The sequence below is a fragment of the Mus caroli genome, unplaced genomic scaffold (genome assembly GCF_978045245.1).
Source record: "Mus caroli unplaced genomic scaffold, Mus_caroli_1 scaffold_13, whole genome shotgun sequence".
Taxonomy (NCBI): Eukaryota; Metazoa; Chordata; class Mammalia; order Rodentia; family Muridae; genus Mus; species Mus caroli.
Window position 1 is genome coordinate 42,322,158 of NW_028227268.1, and position 25,347 is coordinate 42,347,504.

At 51.1% G+C, this 25,347-nt stretch overlaps 1 protein-coding gene across 3 annotated transcripts in view; it reads right to left on the bottom strand.

Moving 5' to 3' along the window:
• Positions 1-24,208, bottom strand: part of Rhbdl3 (rhomboid like 3) — a 55,008-nt gene extending 30,800 nt beyond the window's left edge. For 2 of the 3 annotated variants that reach the window (XM_085829763.1, XM_021178181.3), the window contains exons 1-4: positions 23,830-24,208; positions 22,422-22,445; positions 4,990-5,148; positions 1,133-1,357 (exon numbers count right to left, since the gene is read on the bottom strand). In XM_085829763.1, the coding sequence (XP_085685889.1) occupies positions 1,133-1,357; positions 4,990-5,148; positions 22,422-22,445; positions 23,830-23,940 (519 nt within the window). In that variant the 5' untranslated portion in view covers positions 23,941-24,208. Of the gene's footprint in view, positions 1-1,132; positions 1,358-4,989; positions 5,149-9,998; positions 10,129-22,421; positions 22,446-23,829 lie in introns of those variants that run through there. The other variant, XM_085829762.1, reaches the window with a different exon arrangement.
• Positions 24,209-25,347: the final 1,139 nt, after the last annotated feature.

Below are 25,347 nucleotides of genomic sequence, written 5' to 3' on the forward strand. Positions count from 1 at the left end.
TTTTGCAGGATAGTAAGTATGGCTTGGGGCTGCTCTTTCAGAGGACCCCAGTTCAATCCCCATCTCCAGGAGATCTGAGGCTTTCTTCCCACTGACAAACTTGTGTGTGCGTGGGTACACACACACACACACACACACACACACATAAATAATAAAACAAACACAAGGAAGAAATGGTTTTGGGTTGAAATGATTGGTTTTGGAAAAGTATGGCAGATTCCCTAAAGAGAGATGTTCTTAAAAACTTCATTTCCTTGTTCACAAACACTCCCTCCCAGAGGTCAGCACGTGCTCCTTCTGTGTCCATCCTCTCAGCCTATGGAGGCATCTGTCCTTCCAGGGACAGCATGGGGAAGCTCTTGTGACTCCTGCATTACAGTTTGGAAATGAGGTCCCAAGGGGCCAACAGTTGCTGTTCTAGTCCTCCAGGGGAGGAATTACATAAATTGGCTTTATTGAGTTTGTCTGGCTAAGTCCCAAAATCTGTGAGTTTGTCATATTGTTTTGCTGTGTAGAAAAGTGTAGAAATATGGGGACTTCGCTGCAGGGGGAAAAAAAAAAAGCCTCACTAACCTTTGCCAGGAGTGCTCACTAAAATCGCTTAGCCTAGGCAACTGACATAGCCCAGCTTGGGAGCTGAAGGTCAAGGCCAGGCGGTCAAAGGTTGGAGGCCTGCTTGGGATACACAATGAGTCCCAGACAACCTGGGAATAGTGAGACCCTGTCTCAAAAGCCAGAAAGCAAAATAAGAGGTTGGAGAAATAGCTATCAGTTAAGGGTGATTGCTGCTCTTCCAGAGAGCAGGAGTTGGGTTGCTAGTCTCCGCGGGAGGTAACCCTGACACATCCAAGAGAACCTGACACTCTCAGTGGCCTCAGTGGACACTCTCATGTCTGTCTGTATACACACAGACACAAAAATAATAAAATTAAAAAAAAAATCAACTCTCCAAAACTTAGGACTCTCTTTGAAGCCTAGGGTTACAATAACCCATGGGTTCCCTAGCAACGCTCCTCCATGCAGGACAAGCACTACACCAAGCAGGATCTGCGCCCTTCCCCCTCCCCTCAGAAACTCATCTCCCCACACAACCCCAGGTCTAGAAAGCCCCTGCCTTCACCCTGGTCCTTGCCTCCAGCAGCGTGATTGTGATCATGAACCAGGGCGGAGGGCAGCAGGTGTAGCTGTCATAGTACCACTTGCGGTCAATCTCCCGGGGCAGAGTCTCGTAGGCCACATGGCGGATGAGCCGCTGCGAGAGGCTCAGCCCCTTCTCTTCCAGCAGGGCCTTGCTGCTCAGCCTGCGGTTTCCCTGAAGGATGGCCTGGCGGAAGCTGTTGGAACGTTTGTTGCTCATCTGGGCAGGAAATGGAGTGGGGAGAGGGTCAGAGCCGGGGCCTCAGGGAAACCCCGCACCCACACCTCAGCCTGCATGTTCTGTAGAGCAAGCCAAACTCCTCTTCCCTGAGGTCTCTGAGAGCAGCAACCCCCCACCCCCAATACCACAGTGTTGCCCTCTGATAGCCACAAAGTGTCTCCATTAGATGAGGACTCCGAATATCCCCTCTGTCTAATAGGAAACTGAGGTTCAGAGAGTCCTAAGATGACACAGGTTCAAACCCAGCCCCATACTCATACATTCCTCCAATCCACTCATTCCTCATTGTCCCATCCAAGTGTTAGAGCCATCACCAGATACAGGGGAGTCGGTGGTGCTCAGTACAGAGAAGTAACCAGCAGTCACAGTTCAGAGTGACAGCTGCTGAGAGAATACACAGGATCCAGGCCAGCGTGTGCCAAGGTGGTCAGCAAGGGCTTTCCTGGAGGAGGAGATGCTCAGGTGAGGGCCAGAGGTGAGGAAGAGTAAGCACCCTCAGATATACCAGCTTGGGAAGGTACAATAGGTCTGTACCTACTGTTAGAATCTGCCAGAATCAGAACTCAATGCCCTACCACAGAAACTGTGACACTTTAGTGTCTCCCAGGACGTGTGACAAGCCTCCAGTCTCACCAAAACCAGGTCCTGCTCCCAGCAGCCCTGGCCCGGCCCCCATGGAACTCTATCTGCTTCACCTAGCAATTAGCCTAACTTCCCGCTTTTAGAAACATGTGCTATCCTTGACTTACTCTCCAGGATCATATTGTGAAGTATTCCCAAGGTGGAGAAGCCCAAATCACCCAGATCTGCTGGCCCATGGGCCCAGCTACTTCATAGCCACTGGCATATAGTTACTCATGTACTTTTTGGACCATGGGCCCAGCAAGAGATAATCTAACCAGACCTGAAGGCAAGATGTGGGCAAGGCTAGCAAGATGAATGGGACCACCAAGGCATGGGAGTCCGCAGCTCCTTCTGGAGGGCACCTGAAAGAATAGAGGCTCAGATGGGACCATGTGGTAGGAGCCTCCCTTGCAGAGTCCTCTCTTCACCCCTGAGTCCTGCTTCTCACTGGTCCCTGTGTAGCTTCAAGTCAGCCTCCTCTGGCTAGCTGTCCTCAGTGAGCCTTTCTAGCCACTCCCACCCCTCTGGATAAGGGTGGTTAGTTTTGCCTGGGTTGGTGCAGGAAGGGCCACGGATACCACGCAGGGAAGTTTCCTGGCAGAAGAACGTTGACAGCCAACAGAAAATGGGGAAAGAGAGGCAAAGAGTGGGCAGAGCAAGGGCCAAGGCTCCAGGGTGCAGGCTGGGATTGGCTGCTCCAGCTCAGAGTCTGAACAGAAAACTGTGACAACATCACATCACTTCTCACCATGAGCTCCCACAGAGGGCTCCCCTGGAATGGAGCCAGCCGGGAGAGAAACACCTTGCTGGGCCTTGAGATTGGGTAGACACCTGTCGCCTATGGGCTGCGCTAGGCACAAGCCAGAGCCAGGCTTGAAGTCTGCTTCTTGGTGATGTTGATGACACTCTTGTGGCCCAGTCTGAGAGCCTTTGACTGAGCTCAGCTTGGGCCGAGTCTATTCATAAGAGTGGGTTCTCTTCGATCGCCGAACGTCTACAGCAGTTCCCTCCAGGCCATTACATCCACAGAAGGCAGCAACCGGCAGCCGAAAGGCTATTGAAGCTGCCTGCCATTGTCTGGGCAGTCACGTCACAGAGAGCTAAGGTGGGACAGTGACAGCAGGCTGCCCCGATCGAGGCTTTGATGTCCAAGAATACAGGGAACTTCACAGAGTTTTCTTCTCCATGGGTGACATGAAGAGAGCGGACCATCTCATCGATGGGAAAACAAGAATCCAGCCTTGTATTCACCTTGCTAGTTCATAGAGCACCTACTGATGTCCCGTCCATCCAAGGTGGGGAGCACAGCTTGCCTAAGACACCTGAAGCCCGTTGTAACCCTGCCACAGAAGCCTCTGAAAGAACATAGCATCAGTCCCCAGGAAGTGGGTGCTTCTCCACCAAAGATAACGGACAATGGGCAGGACTCATGAGCCAAGGCCCCTCCAGAAGTCGCCCACAGATCTAAGCCTCCAGTTACGCTGCATTCCTAGGAAGTCTGGCTTGATCTACCTTTTCTCCTGCCAGAACTTCTCCACTCCCAGCTGCTGGGAAGAGCACTAGCTGAGTTCACTAATACATCCCACCAACCCAATCCAGGCCAGTGCACAGAAAGAACTCTTAGGCCTTAGCGAGGACCTGACACAAAAAGAGACTCTGTACAAAGATGTTGGGAACCAAGGATGAAAGGGCTGGGGTAGTGCAGTCACCTTGTTATCCCAATGGGAAGGACTCAAATTGCCAGGAGTTTTAAGGGATGTCAAGACCTTAGTGGTGTGAAGGGAAGTTCCAGGAAATGAGCTGTGTCTGTAAAGACAGACTGAGTCGTTTGCATGGCAGCCACGTGGACAGTGATATTGGAGGTTCAGAGCGTAATGATCCTGGGTTGTCTTCAGCCTCCTAAATAACCATTCCTTGCCCACCTCTGCACCAGACCCGACGTCCTATGACTAGCAAGTAAAAACCTTTCTGGAATTTCTTTTTAGTTGTTTTTTGTTTTTGTTTTGAGACTAGATCTCACCATAAATCCCTGGCTGACCTGGAACTCGTGATATGCAGACAAGGCTGGCTTCAAACTCACGGAGATCTGTCTGCCTGTCTCTGTCATGCACCACCACATCGCGCCCTTTTGGAATTTGCTAACTTAACTGACCACTAGATCCCATCAATCCAAAGGCTAATACAACCTCTGAGTGTCTTACCGTTGTTTGGTGTTTGCTTGTCAGTCAGTATCTGAAGCCTATGGGAAAGACTCCCCCTGTGTGGTGGTTTGAATACGCATGGATTCCATAGACCTGTGTTTGAATGCTGGGCTATAGGGAATGACACTATTAAGAGGTGTGAGTTTGTTGGAGTAGGTGTGACCTTGCTGGAGGAAGTGTGTCACTGTGGAGGTAGGCTTTGAGGTCTAAGAAGCTCAAGTCTAGTCTGGCTAGGGTGTCTTCGTCTCCTTCTGCTGTTTCTGGATGAGCATGTAACTCTCAGCTCCTCCCCCACTATGCCGCCATGCTTTCTGCGATGACGATGATGGACTGAACCTCTGAAACTGTAAGCCAGCCCCAGTGAAATGTTACCCTTTATAGGAGTGGCCTTGGTCATGGTGCCTCTACACAGCAATGAAACCCAAACTAAGGCACCCATCTTTGCTTAACCTGTCTCTCTGATGATGTTTTCACCGATGTGTTTCTAAAATGCCTTCATCTATAACTTTCTTCGTTCTATCACTATAAAAAACTTCATGAAACGATGTCCTTGCCGATGCATATCTGAGGAGACCTAAGCATATGTTCCCAGGCCAACCAGTCTTACTCTATCTAGTCGGGAGCTGTTTCTTTCAGTGATGGTGGTATCTTCTCACCTGTTGAAGCTGAGGCCATTCAAACACAGTCAGTAAAAAACAAAAACAAAACAAACAAACAAACAAAAAACCCATCTGCCTAAAACTACTTCCTGTGTCTCTAAGCCCGCCCCCTTTCCAGAATGCTCACCAGGTTGACAAAGTCCTGGTAGCAGATCTGCCCATCTGCATGGCTGTCTGCGAGAGCCAGGAGCACCTCCTTTTTGTGTGGGTCCAGCTTAGAGCTGTGGCTCTCCAGGAGGCTCCGGAACTTCCCTGTGCTGATGTAGCCGGTGCTTCCAGGGTCAAACTGAGGGTGAAGCAGAAAGCTGAGTCAGTGGAGCACCACCCCTCCCAGTGCTCCTGGGGGGACCCAGATCCCCCTCACTTGAAAGTCGTTTCCCTTTTTTTTTCTTTCTTTTTAATTTAGTTTAGTTTTGGTTTTTTCCTTTGTGAAGCCCTAGTTGTCCTGGACCTCACTCTGTAGACCAGGCTGGCCTTGAACACACAGAGATCCACCTGTCTCAGCCTTCAGAGTGCCAGGTTGATTTTCTCTTCAGTGGAACTGGCCCTCTACTACCCAGCTACAGTTCCCCCCAGGCCCCTCCCTCCACTTACTCTAACTGCAGAAAGGAAAGCAAGAATGGAGTTCAGTAAGTAGAGGAGACAAAAGGCTTCTGGGATAGGGAAAGAAGGAGCTGAGCCTCCCCCACACAGAAGGTACACCAGCTTCCCCATGGCCGGTCCCACGGTCTGACTCACACATGACTGCTGGCAGACTCACTGAAGACAAGCTCTCTGTTGTTCTGATATGTTTGTTGTTGTTGTTTGTTTGTTTGTTTTTTCGGGGGGGGGGGCTCTGCATTCCCATGAGCACAGTGCTTTTTGTTTTTCGGGACAGGGTATCTTTGTAGCCCTGGCTGTCTTGGAACTCTGTAGACCAGACTGGCCTTGAACTCACAGAGCTCTGTCTGCCTCTGTCTCCTTAGTGCTGGGATTAAAGGCGTGCGCCACCACTTGTGCATTTACACCATTCTCTTTAACTTCCTGAAACTCCCCTGCACGCTGGTCAGGGGCCAGGCTTCCCAGGGAACGCATCACAAGCTACTTGTGCCTCATCCCTGGGCTGCAGTTCCTCCCAGGCCAGTGTCTCCTGTCATGGCATCTGCCTTACATCAATCAAGTTTTGTTGATGAATAAATGGGAGGTTCAATGGACAGACAGGTGCTAATTTTCCACGAGAAGCCTCTTTGGTTCAGTTAGAAAAAGCCTTTATCCCTTTTTGTTCCTTCCCCACAGAGTTCACAGAGCCTGCCCTCTATACCCTGCCAGAAAATGACACTCCATCACACACAAGACTTCAGTGTGTACCTGGAAAAGCTGCAGTGGGTTGCTTGGGATTTTAAATGCAGTGGGTAGCTTGGGTTTTTAAAGGCAATGGAAGGCAGGGGATACAGCTCAGAGGCAGAGTGCTTGCTAGCACAGAAGAGTCCCTGGGTCTGATACAGGAATGGGAGGCACTGAGTCACCCCTGACCTTGGGAAAGTATAGGGGCAGGGCAGGGGTGAAGCTGGAAGTCAAAGCCATGTTGTTCCTTCCCTGGCTAAAGTTAACAGAGGCTGCTTTGGGAACGCAGGTTCTGTGTACAATGTGTCTAGACGATCTAAGCCTGATAGCCAGAAGTCACGGTCAGGGACCTTCATCTGTCCCCCAGAACTCTTTAGGAAGGGGTAACTCCAAGGAGACCATGTTCAGATCACACCCTCCACCCCAGCACCAGGCATCAGGCATGGCATTTATCTGCTTATTACTATCAAGTATGTCAGGAAACTCTAAAGGATCTGCAAGACTAAAATGTTAGGTAGGGCTGATGAAACCGCTCAGTAGGTAAAAGCCCTTTGCTAAGCAAGCCTGACAACTTGAGTTCCATTCCTGAAACTCATGAAGGGCAAGAAGGAATGAGCTGACCCCCAAAACCATCCTCTGATAGCTGCTCCCCCACACTAATAACAACAACAACAACAACAACAGTAATAATAGATTCTTTTTTTGTTATTTGGGTTTTTTTGTTCTTTTCGAGACAGGGTTTCTCTGTGTAGCCCTGGCTGTCCTGGAACTCACTTTGTAGACCAGGTTGGCCTCGAACTCAGAAATCCGCCTGCCTCTGCCTCCCAAGTGCTGGGATTAAAGGCATGCACCACCACGCCCGGCCCGTAATAATAGATTCTTGTTTGTTTGTTTGTTTGTTTGTTTGTTTGTTTTGAGACAAGCTCTCTATAGCCCTGGCTGCTCTGGAACTCACTGTGTAGACCAGGTTGGCATTGAAGCTCCCAGAGAGTTCCCTGTCTCTGCTTTCCAAGTACTGGGACTAAAGGAGTGTGACACCACACCTGGCTAATAATAGGTTAAAAAAATACAAGCTCAGCAGGTAAAGGCCCTTGCAGGCAAGCCTGATGACCTGAGTTCAGTCCCAACATCAACACAGTGGAAGGGGAGAACTGACTCCCCCAAGTTATCCTTGACCTTCACAACTCCTGGACTGTGACAGGCAGGCCGACAGAAGGACGGACAGACAGACATTAAACTCACACTCTAAATGTAATTTTGAAAAAAAAAAAAAGAGTAATATCCCCTAATGCCTGCCTTGGTTTTATGAGGCCAAACATTGTTTTGTGTACTTTAATGGACAGAATTTTTTCTTTTGTAAAGATTTATTTATCTTTTGTTTTATATGGATTGGTTTCTGCCTGCATGTTCATCTGTGTAGTACTATGTGTGTGGCTGGTCTCTATGGAGGCCAGAGGAGGGGGTTGGATCCTCTGAAACTTGAGTTACGAGTGATTGTGAGCTGCCATATGAGTGCTGGGAATTGAACCCAGGTCCCTTGGAAGAGAGCAGTCAGTGCTCTTTACCGCTGAGCCATCTCTCCAGCCCCTTTATACAGAATTTATCCGACTCCTCTTACAACAGACAGAAGAGAACACATTATGATCCCCATGGTACAGAAGGGGGCACAGAGGTGAGAAAACACTAGCCAAGACCAGACCGGCTAGCAGAGCAGCCTGTCTGCAAGCAGCAGATTCCGCATCTGGCCAGCTCATTTCGGCACAGCTGGACACTGTAGGCCAGCATTAAAACCTGAGGACTAAAGAGCTGAGCATGGCACTGGGCTCCGGAGGGGCAGGGCTCCAGGACCCACAGGTTACCCTAAACAGGCTTCCTGCAGTAGGAAAGAGGCCCAAATAGATCTAGTCTGGCCTCCTCGCTGCTCAGATGTAGAAAGCAGAGAGGAGAAGGGGAGGGGAATAGAGAGAAAGATGGTTAAAAATGTCAGGGCTGGAGAGATGGCTCAGTGGTTAAGAGCACCAGCTGCTCTTCTGAAGGTCATGAGTTCAAATCCCAGCAACCACATGGTGGCTCACAACCACCTGTAATGAGATCTGATGCCCTTTTCTGGTGCATCTGAAGACAGCTACAGTGTACTTAGATATAATAATAAATAAATCTTTAAAAAAAAATGTCAGTAGTTAAGAGAGTTTTGGTACAGGGACCGACCCTGACTCTACCATATAGGACCCTTTAGCCTAGCACCAACTGGTCCGTGTTACCTCAGGGCTGTGTTATAGGTCCTGGGAACATGACTGTTGGGTCCTGCAGGGGTCAAAGGTCCCGTTCACATCAGGGAACCTCCTCTCCCTCTCTAGAGGAGGAAGCCCAGTGGTTTGGCATGTGCTGGGAGCACAGACTACGATCCCTTCCCAGGGGCCTTCTCAGGGCTGCCTACAGAGGAAGACGAGGCAGGGGGCTGGAATAGGGCACCAGACAAAGAGCCACCTGCTCTCCTTCTCCCCCTCCCCCTCCAGGGCTCCCTGCTGTTGTCCTAGTGACAAGGGTTGCCCTGTGGTTCCCCAGCCCTCCCCCCTCCCCCAAGCATATTACAGGCTCTGTCTACACTGCAGAAAACATGCTGGAATCAGGCCGAGCCTCTATTCTCTGCCAAAACTCTACCTTTCATGCCAGGGCCAGACAGGCCAGACAATGGGGGGGTCACCACTACCCTAATAATGAGGCCTTAGGGACTGGAGGATGACTGGAGATGGGGGAGAGACAGGGCCAGGCTGGCTGCTGGGGTTCTAATGCCTCAGACAATGAGGGCAAGGGCAGAGCTGGCAGTGGGCATGGGGCACCCAGTGGGGTGTTGGTTAGAGGAGACAGGAGAGGACAAAAGAAATGGGGAAGGGAGAGGCATGAAGGGGTTGGGACAGGAGACAACATGCTCAGGAATAAGAAGAAGGTCCCTCCATACACAAGGAAGCTGAGGGCTTCTGAGTCTGTGTCTCTCAAGCAAGATGACAAGAAGCAAGGCAAAAATCACACTCCTGACTTTATAAAGCTCAGCCTCAATTGGCCCATCTGTTGAGTGGGTTGATGTCAACCTAAGGCAGCAACTAGCCAGGGGCTCTTCTCATCACTTTATTCAAATTGGCTCTGTGTCCTTGGTCTGCCTACCTGCTAAATACACTCAGGCCTATAAGAAGTAAGGTCACACTGGGAGTGCAGTGCTACTTAGGGGGAGAGGGGCAGAGCAAGTCCTTTAAATGCAACTTCCTTGTTAAGAACATGCTAGAGCCCCTGAAGCAGCCCTTCCAAAGTCCTTGCCCTGGAATCACTTTTTGGGGCAGCAGGCTGCTTGCAGGATGACCTGGGGATGACATGGGTTGGAGGCAGCCTGACAAGGCTAGTCTAGAGTGGACTGCCAGTGCTTCAGGAGGGATGATTATATCAGGGAATGGGGCAGGAGCCTGGCAAGAAGGCAATAGTCAGAGTGGGTCTCGAGCTGCAGGAGATGGCCCAGGGCTGGACAAGGATGCACTGTTGGGAGAAACATTCAACCCAAGCGTAGGAGACTGAGCACAGAGGAGACCACACAGCCCACGCACAGTCCTCTTGCCTCAGCCTTGAAAAGAGCTTCAAGAGGCTCCAAAGGGACTTTTAATCCCACCAGTGACCTGCTCATAGTTGCTAATCCCCTAGGTGGCTGCTGTTCTTCCCAGCCTGAGGCCACACACACACACACACACACACACACACACACACACCCATCTCTCGCCTCCTACCCTATGCTGATCCTGGGCCACTTGGTCTATGAAAATGACTCACCAAATCTTCCATGTAGTTAGGTAGGAGTCCACCCACAGCTGCTGTGCTGGGGGTAATTCATCAACTACAGTGCCTCAGTTTCTCCATCAAAGAATAGGTAGGAGTTCTGGCTTCTTGTGGGGAAAGATGGGGCTACATAGAAACAAGAATAGGGTAGAGAAAACAGCTGATCTGAGTCACAGACCCTTCAAAGAATAAATGGGAAGTGGGGTGGTACTGGTGCCATTTAGCAAGTTAGAAGGTTAGGAACTCATAACTCTAGGTCCAAATAGCTGGACGGGGATCCAGGTAAAACGGTGCAGGCCTGTAATAGTGGAACTTAGAAGACAGGCAGTTCAGGAGTTCAATGTCATTCTCTTCCCTCTCTCTCTCTCTCTCTCTCTCTCTCTCTCTCTCTCTCTCTCTCTCTCTCTCTCACACACACACACACACACACACACACACACACACACACACACACACTTGAACACAAGCACACACAAGTCAAAACAAGAATAAAACCCCCAAGTGTCTGGAAAGTGTCTCAGAGGCTGGCCAAGGGCAAAGGCACTGCAGAATGCTTTGAGGCTGAGGCCTCTGAGGCAGTAGGGAGGGGACAATGGAAGCCCCCTCCTTGGGCCACACAGCTCCACTCTGAACCTGTTTATGTGCTGACTTCCTGTCTCCTTCTCAGTCGAACAACATGATCCACCGAGCTGATGTGTGGGGAGGCCTTTGCTATGTACCAGGTACCAACTTCACAGAACCCTCAGGTCGCCATCCACATTGGTCGCTCTTTGGGCCACACTGCTTCACACCAAACACGACTCTTCCTCTTTTACTCTACAGTGTCCCAACTTGGCTGGAAAATTCCATGGTCTTCCCCTCCTTCCAGTTAGACCTCACAAGCATCTGCAAGGTACTTACTATTATAAAAGCCCCTTCTCAGGGTGGGGGTGGGGTGGGAAGCCAGGGCACCAGGGGCCAAGCTACTCAAGTTTGAACAGATGGTAATTTGCTTAGATATATTCCTACTGAGGCAGAACAAAGAGCTTGGGCTCCCTTCAATCACTAGGATACTGTGGCTAAAGAGTTCTAAAAAATTGGCCAGTCTCCCCTAGCCACCCACCCATCCATCCATCCATCCATACATACATACATACATATATACATATATACATCTCATATGCCTGCTAAGGATCTACTGTGGCTGAGGCATCACCCTATTATATGGTTGGGGAAACAAGAAGAGAGTAAAAATACTAAGAGAGACTATCTCACAGTTAAAGAGTGAGCAAATGGTCTAGATAGAAATAATTTCAGGTTCCTCCATGGGGCTCACTGACCCCAGCCTTGCCCTCCCTTGCTTTCCTCCATTGTACAGAATATAACTCATGACATTGGATCTTCCCAATGTTTGTTTCATGAAGCTCTGAACCCAAAGTGGTCTGTGAGAGTTCGGTGGGACTTCCTGGAAGGCTATGGAAGGCTGTGGGTAGACAGAGGTGCAGGTGGAAATCTAAACAAACAAACAAACAAAAAACACAAAAACACCCTCTTTCCCCCAGTTAGCAAGTCCTCGTGGAAAGCATGAAGCAAATGCCCACAGAAAGGGCTCTGCCAGGCCCAACAGTAGAGAAGTCTGATCAGGTTCAGCTTTCCATTTGTCTAACTTGGCCTTATTTGACCACAGCATTTTTTTTTTTTGACCATAACACTGTGTAGAACCTTTAGGAACAATCACAACTCCACAGTACAGTCATGTTCCTCTTCATGAAACCCAGGCCCCATTGTCAGGGCTGAGCACCCAGCCCTCTGCCTCCAGTTCTTAAGCATCACAGGCGGCTAGTATCAGGCAGCTGATACCAGAAGCAGCAAAACTAGAATTCTGTGGGATCCAGTCCCACAGAAGGTTAACTGGGGATACCAGGTACCAAGAGAGCCTGAGAAATCAGTGATTGGCCTAATGGGGCCACAGAGCTGAGCTCTCTGGGAACAAACCACGCCAGAGCAAAGGGTTTGCCTGCTCAGCACCCAGGACAGCGGCCTACCTTTCCGTGTGAGCCGGGAAGCTGCCCCAGGCTTCAGAATGTCCCCTGCGTTCTCAAAGCAGGACAGGAGGTGGGAACACATCTAGTTTCTATCTATTATGCATTTGTGACTTGCACAGGCTGCATTTACATACAACCTCCAGTCCGGGTTCCTGCTCCCAGGCCTGGAATTCTCACTCCTGGGAAGACCTTTCCTCTTACATCTATAGAAACTCATGAACAAAAGGTTCAAGTACACAAAATGATCCCAAAGGCAGCATGTGGAGCTGACAAGCCTAGCTGCCATCCCATTAAGACCGCTCAGCTCCAGAACCTGGGATCTGGGTAAGTTCTCATCTTTATCTGCAACTGTCTCCCGTCTGTCCAAAAGGAAATGACCACAAGGCATGTGTGCTGGGACAGGGTAAGGTGCATGCAGCTGCCCTCTTATGGGTGGGGTAGCCCCATCTGTCAGCTCCTTATTTCATTCCCAAGCCTCTAAACAGAGCAAATTAATGAGACTTCCCGGGAGCTTCTGGCTCAGCCAAGCTGTCCCTACCCAGCATGCCACAGCCCACTGGGAACTCTGGCCCATTCATGGATATTTACAGCCCCATAAATTAAAAAGTCCAAGCTGCAGCTGGTGAGGTCAGGAGGCCAGTGATGGGAGAGTGGGGGCTTTCTTTTCCACTTTTTCCTTGCAAATGAGGATGTTAATCTAACCACAGAGAGAGAGAGAGAGAGAGAGAGAGAGAGAGAGCCCACCCCTTGTCCTTCCCATGACCTTTCCCCGCTAATTCTTCAAAACACCGACTTTCAGAACACAATTAAGTGTGACTAGTCCCATTTAACAGATAGAGAAACTGAAGCAAGCCTTCAGATATGTGCCTGACTGAGGCTCTCCATGTGAGTCCAGGCATCTTCAGACCTGCCCCAAGATAAGCAAGGAATAGGTTTCCCCAGACCTCAAGCTTCAGTCAGAGAGGATGAGAACTAGTGCTGACACCAAGTTCTGACCCCTTCTTGCCCTACAGCCTCCCCATCTGGAGCCATGAGGGAGGTCCCAGTGTGCACCCCTCTTTCCGTTGCCACTGCAGGTGGCCAGGGGAGGCAGCTCAGGCCTCACCAGGCACCAGTCCTGATGCCAGGCTCCTGAACACCCTTCCGCTCCCTTCATGGGGTCTCAGAGCCAAAGCTCAATAGCTGCGGATAGCAGGCTGGTCAGGGAGGCAGAACAGGCACCCTGACCTGAATCCAGGCTGGCTGAGTGGCTGGACAAACAGCATCTCCAGAAAACCATCTGCTCTGCCAGCAGCAGCTGGAAAAGACTGGCCTGTCCCAAAATGTGGGAAACTGGTGAGCCTTGGTGGATGAGAGCAGTCTCCTTCTACCAGACGCCAGCCCTCTCCACTTGAGCGCCTATCCCAGAAGACCCCATGGACAGCCTCCTCTTGCTTGGCCATGTCCCAGGCTCTGAGAGGGCAATGGCAGCTGTGCCCTGGGAATCAGGAATAGATGTAGTACCTGAACTGACTCATCTGGCCCAGCTTATCAGGACTGCCCAGGAACCAAAGCTCGAGTCATAGCCATAACCCAGAACTGTCCAGGGAGCAGCAGTCAGGGTGTCGGAGGTGAGGTCAGGAACGGATCTGACATCTGTCTGTGTCTCCTCTTTTTAATCCTTGCTCCCTGATACCTTTCTTAGAAACCCCCAGAATCCATCGAGTCCGCAAAACAGAGAAAACTGAGCAGTCCAGGAGAAGGATGGAGGATGGAGGCAGAGCAGGGGCAGGCAGAAGGAATGAAGACGCCCTGAACAGTCGCTCTACCTCGTGTCCTACTGTGGAAGCCACCCAGAGCCCTGCAGACAAGCAGATCCACTGCAGAGCTCCCAATTCTTTCCGTATCTCTGGGGAAGCCCGTCTCCTCCATTCTTAGTTTCCTCCTCTATAAAGAGGACATGGAGCCAGGTGTGGTGGCGCACATCTTTAGTCCCAGCACTTGGGAGACAGAGGCAGGTGGACCTGTGAGTTTGAGGCCAGCCTGGTCTGCAAAGCAAGTCCAGGACAGCCAGGGCTATGAAAAGCCACCACCACAAAAAAAGAACACCACAGCCTCCCTCATGTATTTACTGAGAAGAAGAGAAGAGATGACAGACACGCACATACCAGACATTGTGTGTGCTCCATCAAAGGAATTTTACCAACATAGACCTCAGCTTGCCTCAGAAAAGTCTGGAGGTGGGGAGGGGCCTGGCACATTCCTGTACTCTGGGCAGTCAGGAGGTTGAAGCAGGATTAAGCAGGGGTGATAGAGTAAGACCTTATCTCAAAGGGAGTTGAGATAGGGCATGTAAAGACACACTTTTAAACGAAAATCCCCTAAAGGGGTTTGGGGTTTTGTCTATTTACAGTTCAAGGCACACTGACTCCATTCCTGCAATGTGAGACAGTACCCTGGGCCTGGTGTCACTATGTCACCAATGGAAGGTCCAGTAAGAAAAGGGAAGAAGAGAGGAGGCCTGGCCCACCCCCTGGTGGCTGGACACCTTGTCCTGGCCCGTCACTTTTCACCCTGAGCAGACAAGCCAGGTGAGCAGAGAGTGCTTGGGCATTGACATGCACCAGACAGCCCTGTCGAAAGACTCTTTCTGGAAAGTTCAGCAGGGAGTGTACGAAAGCAGCAGCCTGGCTGGACTAGGACTCTGGATACTTAGATTCAAGTCCCGGATCCATTACATATCCATGCCCATCTGGGAAGCAGGAATCGCTTCTTTTTTTTTTTTTAAGATTTATTTATTATTTATTATATGTAAGTACACTGTAGCTGTCTTCAGACACCCCAGAAGAGGGCACCAGATCTCGTTACGGATGGTTGTGAGCCACCATGTGGTTGCTGGGATTTGAACTCTGGACCTTCGGAAGAGCAGTCGGGTGCTCTTACCCACTGAGCCATCTCACCAGCCCAGGACTCGCTTCTTTACATGCCAGCAACATACAGTATTTACCTGTCGCTTCTACCATCTATGCCGAGAGCTATGCACACTCACCCTTCCTCCCAACAAAGCTGGGTCAGCTATGGTTTCCATGGAAATTCTATGGCTTGGGGAGGATGCCTGCCCTTCCCACTGCTGCCAGGCTGGTGGGGTGTCCTTTCCCCACCTGTCTCCACCATCATGCAGGGTACCAAGTTAGCAAAGGAGTGTGCTGGTAAGCACACAGAAGCTCGGGGGCCATCACATCACGTGACCTTCTTTCCTAACTTGCAGAATGAGAAGACTGGACCAGACACTTCCATTGACTATCCAGTAAACCTATGGCCCTGTCGGGGCAGGAGCTGCACAATGAGAGTGAGCCATGGTTATGGAGCCCCGTGGTTAGGGGCTCCTGGAGAGGATACCTTAGCCCCAAACGATGCACACAGAGCTATAGTTCTGTTTGTGTTTATAACAAATAGCCGGGCGGTGGTGGTACACGCCTTTAATCCCAGCACATGGGAGGCAGAGGCAGGCAGATTTCTGAGTTCAAGGCCAGCCTGGTCTACAAAGTGAGTTCCAGGATAGCCAGGGCTACACAGAGAAACCCTGTCTCAAAAAACAAAACAAAACAAAACAAAACAAAAACAAACAAAAAAAGATTTATAACATATGAGCCATCTGTCTAGCCTGTGGAACTCTAGGTTGAGCTGTCATTCATTCAAACTTCTAGGGCTGGAGAGATGGCTCAGTAGTTCACTCAGTTGGTAAGAACACTGACTGCTCTTCCAGAGGTCCTGAGTTCAAATCCCAGCAACCACATAGTGGCTCACAACCATCTGTAATGAGGATCCAATGCCCTCTTCTGTCTGAAGACAGTGACAGTGTACTCACATACATGAAACAAACAAAAACAAATAAATATTTAAAAACAAACAAACAAACAAAAACTTCTAAGGGCCTGTTAAACACCAGACAGTGTGTGAGCTAGGCGCTCTTGGTTCCTTTGTTCAACTTCTATCATAGTGCATTTTTATGAATGGTCAGGGATCAAAGAGTTAATAAGACTCCTGATCTCCCAGGTCACCTGAGTAGGAGCACTGGTAGGTATGTGGTCCTGGAGGTGACTTGATAAGGGGCTGAGACACAGAGCCCAGGTGGGCCCCAGTTAAGCCACAGCTTTGTTGTTCTCTGGGAGCCCTGCTCTGTTAGTTAATCGTGTGTTCCGGGGCCATGGCCAGTGTGGCTGTCTCCCGGGAAGGCATTTTTCTCTGTGGCTCACCCATAATCCACTCAGCAGTATCATCTCCTCAGAGCTTCCTTTCAGCCACAGATACACCATGACCACCCCCACACCGCCAGCCAGTTTGCAGGGAAACTACAAATGAGGCAAGGGATTGAGTCAGGGCTAGAGAAGACCCACAGGCTCACAAAACACCAGAAGAGAAAGCAGAAAGTTCCTCTGGGCTCAGAGTGGTTGGGGGGGACCTAGGAAGTAATTAACTCAGTAGGTAAAGGCACTTGCTGCTACTCCTGAGAGCTGAGTTCAATCCATAGGACCCACAGAACAGAAAAGCAATTCCTACAAGATGTCCTCTGACCTCCACAAGTATAGTGTGGTGTGTGTGTGCCATCCACAGATAAATAAATATATAAATCTAAAGTTTTAAATTCAACTTTTAAAAATAAAGTGGCTTTGGGGGCTGGAGAGATGAGTCAGTGGTTGAAAGTGCTCGCAGCTCTTCTAGAGGACCCAAGTTCAAGTCTCAGTACCCACACAGCATCGTACAAGCATCTCTCTGTAACACCAGTAGAAAATGGAAGAGTGGATTAAGAGACCTGGAAAGAGATAGAAACTGCCTCAGATCAGAACTCTAGAGGGAATCATGACGGAAATGATTAAAGGATTTAGCAATAAACAGTACCGTATTTTTGCCATGAATTTGCATTATAACAACACCTAGTTCTTACAGTTATTACTATTACTGCCATATTGTTTGTTTGCAACACAAGGGATTGACCCCAAGGTTTCACACAGGTCATGTCACACTTGGCCTCTAACTATACCCCTAGACCTACGCTAACTAGATTACATTTATCCTTTGTGAGAGGGCATGCGCACACAGTGCACACTTGGCAGTCAGAGGACAGTGTTGGCAGTCACTTCACTCCTTTTTACAACATGGGTCCTAAGATTTGAACTCAGGACCTTAGTCTTGAACACCAGTGCCTTTTCCAGCTGAGCCATCTCACTGGCCTGATAACTTAAAAACCTATTTAAATATTTAGGAAAAACCATCAAGATCGGCCTCTAAAATAAAAAGACAATTCCCTTACAGGGAGGTCCAAGTAGAAAATGAACACACACCAGGACGTGCAGAACACAGCTAACAGCCTGCCAGCTTCCTCCCTTTGGTGATTTTTGTGTGAGGCAGGAGTGGCAGAATGAATCCTGCTATATCACTGTGAGCACACCAGACAAAAGCCAGGACAGTGGGGACAGAGAAGCTTCCAAAAGAGCAGGGTCACCTGATCTCCTCACCACCAATCCCAGAAGGCATCTGGCCATTTACTTGAAGGGTAGCCACTAACTGCCAAGGCTAACATGGTGACTTCTCACCCTTGGGGGTTAGTTAGCTTCACGCTGGTCAAGGCTTCCCTGCATATTAAAGAACCACAGGGCATGAAGAGCAGAGCTAATTCCACCTCCAACACCCTGGAGACAGAGGACCACTGGTGTCCCCATGACCCAGGAATGGGAAAGAAGGCACGTCCTGCCCCGGTGGCTCCAGGTTCCAATTCCTCTGTAACTATCCTAGCAGGCATGAAGCTATTCTAAAAAGAACTCTGTACCCTTCCCTTTGGATATCTACCGAAACAATCATTCCTGTGCTGGCTGGTTTGATGTCAACTTGACACAAGCTAGAGTCATCAGAGAGGAGGGAGCCTCAATTGAGAAAATGTCTCCATAAGACTGGGCTGTGGGCAAGCCTATAGGGGACTTTCTTAATTCATGATTGATGGGGGAGGGCCCAGCCCATTGCAGGTGGGGCCACCTATGGGCATGTGGTCCTGGGTTCTATAAGAAAGCAGGCTGAAGCCCGGCGTAGTGGCGCACGCCTTTAGTCCCAGCACTCGGGAGGCAGAGGCAGGTGGATCTCAGGACAGCCTGGTCTACAGAGTGAGTTCCAGGACAGCCAGGGCTACACAGAGAAACCTTGTCTCGAAAAAAAAAAAAAAAGAAAGAAAGAAAGAAAGAAAGCAGGCTGAGCAAGCTAGAGAGAGCAAGCCTGCACCCCTCGGTGGTCTCTACATCAGCTCCTGCCTCCAGGTTTCCGCCTGTCCTGACTTCCTACAATGATGAACAGCGATATGGACGTGTAAGCCAAATAAACCCTTTCCTCCCCAAGTTATGTTGGGTCACGGTGTTTCATCACAGCAATAGTAACTCTAACTAGGTCAGTTCCCAATAAACTGGAATTTCCCCCAGGAGTCTCACTGGGAGAAGGAAAAAGCTGAAGCCCGATGCCAGCAAGATAGGGAACTTACAAAATAGTGGTTTGAATGAAAATGACCCTATAGGCTCATAGATTTGAATGCTTGGTCACCAGGGAGTGGCACTATTAGGAGATGTGACCTTACTGGAGGAAGTGTGTAACTGGGGGATGGGCTTTAGGGCTTCAAATGCTCAAGCCAGGTCTAGCATCTCTCTTCCTCCTGCCTGTGGATCCACATCTGGAACTCTCAGCCACCGTTCCAGCATCAAGTCTGCCAGCATGTGGCACATGCTTCTCACATGACAACTAATGGACAGACCCTCTGAAACTGTGAGCCAGCCCCAGTCAAATGCTTTCCTTCATAAGAGTTGCTGTGGCCCTGGTGTCTCTTCACAGCAACAGAACAGCGAGGAAGACAGTTCTCACAGCTAGTCAGAGCACTTGTTGGGGAGACTACAGTGGGACAAAGATGGTGCAGAAGCAGGGGCCACACACACCTCAACCACGATGCCTTAGCTGTGAGTAGTTCTTGCGCTGTTAACTCTGAAGCCCAAATGCCATGTCTGCACAGAAGATGGACTCTGGGGGTCACTAGATCTCTTTACTGCTCTTCCCACGGTAGCCACATTGAACAAATCCCCTTCTCTGCTTTTGTATTGTGTCTGCTTAATTGACCTAAAGAGGATGCATGGTCAAGTCTAGCTTGCTAGGGTTGTCACGGTCCAGACTCTGACCCTAGCATCTCCACTGACAACCTTTGAAAGATGAATTCATGGATCACATGGGCTGTGACAGGCGTCACATCTCACTAACTTACTACCTAGTTTAGCCTATCAGGGTTGTCCACCTGACAAGCCTACCTGCCATCTCCAGCCAAGCTTCCTTTCCCATGATTCACCAGCTGTTAAGAGAACTGGCTGCTCTTATAGAGGACCTGGGTCCAACTCCCAGCACCCACACAGCAGCTCAAATTGTCTGTAACTCCAGTTCCAGGGGATCCAACACCCTCTTCTGGACTCTATGGGCACTGCACACAGACATGCAGGCAAAGCAACCATGTGTATTAAAATAAAATAAATCTTAAGTAAAGAAACAAATCAGACAGACCTTTCTTTAAGAGAAAAAAAAAATGGTCCAGAGTGTGACCTGGTGGCTGCTTTCCTAGAACTCATTTTGCCTGTCAGAGTGATTGATGGGTTTCTCTTTTATTTTTTTATTTATTTCTATTTCTTCAATGCTGAGAACTTAGCCCAGGGCCTTGTGCGCCCTTGCTGGGCGAGCGCTCTCCCACTGAGCTGCATTCCCCAGCCTGGGATGATCTCTGTGTGGGCCTCTCCATGGAATGCCCAAGACTCGCCTCCAGTTGGATATTGCGGCTGGCGGCTGGCACACAGCCTCCGCTTGGAGCTGCCCTTCAGCTGCTTGTGTTTCCCACTGGAAGTCCTCCTCCATTCACCCAAATGGTTTGTTTTTAAAGATGTAATCACACACACACACACACACACACAGAAACCGGCGAAGGAAATGTGAAGGCAGGCACCGAGGAAGGGAAACACAAACACGGCACACTCTGTTCTAAGCTTCTTATTCTAAATCTGGCAGGAGGTGCGAAGGGCTGGCAGCCTGGTAACAAGAGTCACGGTGGCAGACCATGGGTCCCTCCTGCCTCGAGGTGTCAGCCCGGCAGCTGGGATTCCTAGGCACCAGACGGAGAGTAGGTGGCCCTCAGGATGGGAGCCAGGCATCAAGGATGACATCCCCTAAGATCCTCACCCAGGCTCTTTCCCCATGAGCCCACATGTTCAGTCCTATGGGGCAAGTGCGTTTGGCCGGGTCCCCACATTAAACTTGTGTGTAACCAAAGCTGCTGTCTTTTTTGCCAACCCCCAACTCAACCTTTTCTTCTCCCCTCAAGTTTAGAATCTCATTTGGGGATGCGGTTCCCCTCAGCTAATTGGATCTATTGATATCTTCCTATTTTCCTAAAACTGTATCTCCTTTCCAACCTCATTGTCACCTTCAAAGGGACACGTGTTAAAGGTTGATCCCTAACTTGGAGCTATTGGGAAGTGGGAGAAATGTGAGTTTGGGTCTGATAAGAAGCCTTTAGGTGACTGTGGATGTCTGGAAGGGGGCCATGGGGTTCCAGTCTCTTCCCTCTCTTTGCCCCATAGTCATGAGGCTTAAGGCTCTGCTTTGGTTTGCTTCTTTGCTGGGGGAGGGGCATCCAATGATAGGTTAGAATATCTAAAACCATCTGGGCAGTGGCGAGTGCCTTTAATCCCAGCACTGGGGAAATAAAGGTAGGTAGATCTGAGTTTGAGGCCAGCCTGGTCTACAAAGTGAGTTCCAAGACAGCCAGGGCTACACAGAGAAACCCTGTCTCCTGTCTTGAACCCTGCCCCACTAAGAATATCCAAAACCACAAGCCAAAAGAGATCTTTTCTCTCTCTATACTGACTGGAAAGCTGGTCACAGGAGCTGCTTGTCTTATCCCACATCACCTCTCCCACTACTACAGCATCTAAGTATCACCTGGGTCCTACAACAACCTTGCTTTAAAGGATGGGAGGGGGCTGGAGACATGGTTTACTGATTAAAAGAAATGTCTGCTCTTCTAGAGGATCCAGGTTCTGTTTCCAGTACCCCCAAGGCAGCTCACAACCACCAGTAACTCCAGTCTCAGGGATCTGATGCCCTCTTCTGGCCTCTGAAGGCACTGCTCCAATATTGTGCACAATCAAAACACCCATACACATTAAAACACAAGCAAGTCGGGCAGTGGTAGCATACGCCTCTAATCCCAGCACTCGGGAGGCAGAGGCAGGTGGATTTCTGAATTCAAGGCCAGCCTGGTCTACAGTGTGAGTGCCAGGACAGCCAGGGCTACACAGAGAAACCCTGTCTCGGAAAACCAAAGGGGGGGGGGGACCAACAACACATACACACTTGAAAACGTTTCCACCTAAAACAAAGGTCTTGATCAAGATGCCTTTTCAACTGCGCCCCCCTCCCACCCCCATTCACTATCCCAGGCTAGCCTCAAAGGCAAGGATAGCCAAGGATGGCCTGGAGTTCCTGACTGTCCTGCTTAATTTAGCTCCCAAATGCAGGCACTGCAGATGTGTGCCAGCATGCCTGGCTTAAACATCTCTTAAAGTTGCACAACTTCATGTCACAGCTACTCTGGCTTGTGACTTAAGTGTTCAGAATCCACCAACACTGGTACCTTCCTGTCTCTTCTCCTGGACTATATTCAAGCATGGAGAGGCGATCTAGCAGAACCCAAGTACCAAGCAGAAAAGAACTACTTCCCTGCTGAAGGCCAAATGCGCATCTCCAGATTCAAACCCAACACTTGGCATTTCTAACCTCACCCACTCCTCACCCCTATCCTCCAGGCGCTGCAAATGACCACATCCTACTTCTCATTTGTAACTGTCCAGCACTGTCCCATCCCCACTGCAGGACGAGACACAAGATCAGCCTTCGGAAGAGCCCATTTTGTGAGTAGACCCTCCTCCCCAAGGAAGACAGAGATTTTATGTTACTGGGGCAAAGCATTTTTTATATTAGGAGCAGAAAAGGAGCCAAATGGTTTTTATGCCCCTCCCCCCACCTCCCCCAGCCTCCCACTGCAATTCTCTCCTCTTGCATAGCGAAAACTTTAATACAAGTTGTCCAATCTCTGGGTGGCCTAAGCCCAGCCATGGTGCAAGAAGAATTTGTAGGGATGAAAGATTTCTCTCTAGGGAGCCTACTGCTGTCTCTGGATAACCCAGAGCACGGTGTGGCTCCGCCCTAGATGTATTAAGCCACGCCTCCATAGCACGTCACCATCTCCGGAGCACCGAGCTAGGAAAGCCCACGCAGTCAGGCAGGGAGACTGAGACCGGTTTCAGGCAGGGCTGGGAAGAAGAAAGGTATTTAACTGCTCACATACCTTTTCAAACAGGACTTTCCAGTGCTGGTAGACAGGGAGGCCATGCGGGAGAGGAAGAAGAGAAAGAAAGGCACTTGTCACCAAGGTTTCTGTAGACCCCTGAGGTTTCTGACATCACCTCCCAGCTGTTGCCCAGCAGTCAGAATCAGGTTCAGGGGCCCACCAGAAGAAACATGAAAAGTCCCCGTGTGAGCGAAGGCAGAACTCGCACAGTACGGAGTGGAAATGGGGTGGTTTTTTTTTTGGGGGGGGGGGACACAGTCAGATGCTGGAATGAGAACAAGGACGATTCCCAACCGTGTCTCCGGGTTTCTGATAACTTCTGCTACGGAAAGGTCACGTCCACATCTACTCCCGGAGTACCCTGTCTGTTGGAGGGTACTCTGCTCAGGAGACTCGCCCCTGCTTGAGCACTCTGTGTGTGTGTGTGTGTGTGTGTGTGTGTGTGTGCTCCCCAATACGCTTCCAAGACTGAGTGCAAGTACTGAATACAGAAGACTCTCTCAGGAGTTAGGGCCAGGACAAAGTGACAGGTTTAGTTACGCAAACCCGAGAGATGTTAGACTCCCGGCCCATTCAGATTTGCTGGCTGTGGTTTCGAAGGCTGGGGTTTCTGGCTTAATTTTACTCTGAAGGAGGGACAGGTCCGAGGCAGGGTGCCGAGAGGGAGTAGTTTCATCAACTCAAGGACCCGGGGCTTTCCAGATCCTGCCTCGCCTCCCAGGACAGCAGACAAGAGATCTAAGCGGCAGATGGCAGGAAAGCCCTCTGGAGTAGCCCCTCCCTACCCTGCCCCAGGGGACCGTTCCTGGCACCGACGTGGTCAGGGACTCCTGAGCCCCCTGCTGGGAGCATTTCGTCCCAGCTAGCTCTGGCTGGGTTCAGGGACTGAGATCAGTTTGAATTTCAATCAGTGTCGCGACCCGACTGACGCCGGCGGGAGCTAATCTGGCAGCCGAGAAGGGGTCTCCAGAGCGGTCTGCGCTGATCAGAGACTGGGCATCTGCGGCGCCGGTTCCTTCCCCGGGCTTGCAGAGTCCGCAGGTCGCTGAGGGGAGGGGAGGGGGAGTCACTACGGTGACGCGGCCGCCTCTGCAGGAAAACGCCGTGTCCCGGGCACTGCACCAGCCGCGGGGAGGGGGCTCGGCAGCCGACAGGTTCCCGGCGCAGTGACCCGGGCTGTGTCCCGCAGTGAAGCCGCGGGAACCCGAGCGGGGTGGGGTGCGCGCGCTTGCATTTGGGGGAGACCTATCTCTCCTACGCTCGGGGACCCCCGACTCATCCGGGACGCTCCGGTGACATAACCTTGAAGCCTCTAAGTTATCTGCGGGGTAGGGAGCTGAGGCAGTGGCGTCTCCCCGCGTGGCGCCCCCCAGAAAGTTTGAGGGGCACAGGAGGGGGCACTCACGTCTTCTGGCGCGGCGGGCAGTCGCTCCTCGGCCTCGGGCTCCAGCTCCTCGATGCGCTCAGCCTCCGCGCAGGCGGCCACTGCGGGGCCGGGACTGGGGTGCTCGCCCATGGCCCAGACTGCGGCGCTCGTCCCAGGGCGCCGGGCTAACTTTGCGCCGCCGCGGCCGTGCCGCTCCAGGAGCTAGCTGCGCCCCTCGCCGCCTCCGCGCTCGCTCCCATGGTTCTGCTCTCCCCAGCGCCCTCAGTGCGGCCCCCGCGACCCGGGGCGCTGGGCCCCTAGCCGCCAAACTTCTTGGCCTCTGTCGCGGGCCCGAGGCAGGGCGCCCTTGGGCCAGCCGGGCCCTACCGCTCCCCGCGCTCCTTCCCGCTCCGCGCGGCCCCCGCTCTGCGCGCGAGCCTCCTCCTCCCCACGGACTCCTCCGGGGTGGCGCGCGGCGGGGGCGGGGCCGCTCGCGGGGCCCCCGCCCCCCCAGGCCGCCCGCGGGGAGGGAGGGAGGGAAAGAAGGAGGGCTGGCTGCCGGGAGGCGAGCGACAAGCCGCCGCTCCTCCCGCCCGGGGATGGGGACTGCGTTGCCCTCAGCCTGCTCAGCTCAGCACCGGGTTAACCATCACTTGGAAGCAGCAGATTGTGTGACGGAGGCAGAAGCGAGGTTCTCACGAAGTTGGCCATGTCAGGGTTAAATAGGACTGAATTGAGAGTGAGATGTGAAAATTGGATTCCACCAGTCACCCTTAAGACCTCTGTCTGTTCGCTGTGGTCTTGGATTCTGGGAGGTCTGGGGAAGCCTAGAGACGAGAGAAAGGTCAGGTGGTCTGGGACCCTAAATCCTAACCTTTGCCCTACCTCTCCATCTAGAGCTGTATGCTATCTTCAGGTTTCTTGACCATGTTAAATCCAGGAAAGTGCCCTTCCAGACAGGAGCGGAGGGGTGGGGTGCCGGGAGGGATGGGGGGGGGAAAGCTGGCCGAGGGTGGGGGTGGTGGGGAACAAAAACAAAAAACTAAAACTAAAAACCAGGAATGAAGTTAGCAAAGCACTAAAGGATGTTTAAAGAAGAAAAATGGAAGACAGAGTACCTGTGGGAAAAGCGATCTTCCCACCTAACTATAATTTGTGCCAGTGCCCTGGCTGGGGTAGATGCTCCTCAAGGGAGGCTCAGGGGCTCAGTCCTGGTTCAGCCTCCCCTCCCCCTCCCACACTCCCCACACACCCACACACCCCCACCCCTGCTCCGGCAGCCTACATACAGAACCAAAGCCCTTTAACCTCTCCGCATCATCATTACCCCTCTCGACGTCCAAAGGATTATTATTATTATCAGAAGTTGCAATTAACACCTTCACTTTCATAAGGCAAATGTAACCACGTCCTGCAATCCCAGGATCCAACCTGTGACCATCTCGCTCAGCACTGACTACTCCCCTTAAACCCAGAAGGAAATCAGTTCCATCCTAATTAGGTGAGTTTGCAACAGACACCAATTTTCATCTCGGTTTCAGAAAGTGTGATCATTCC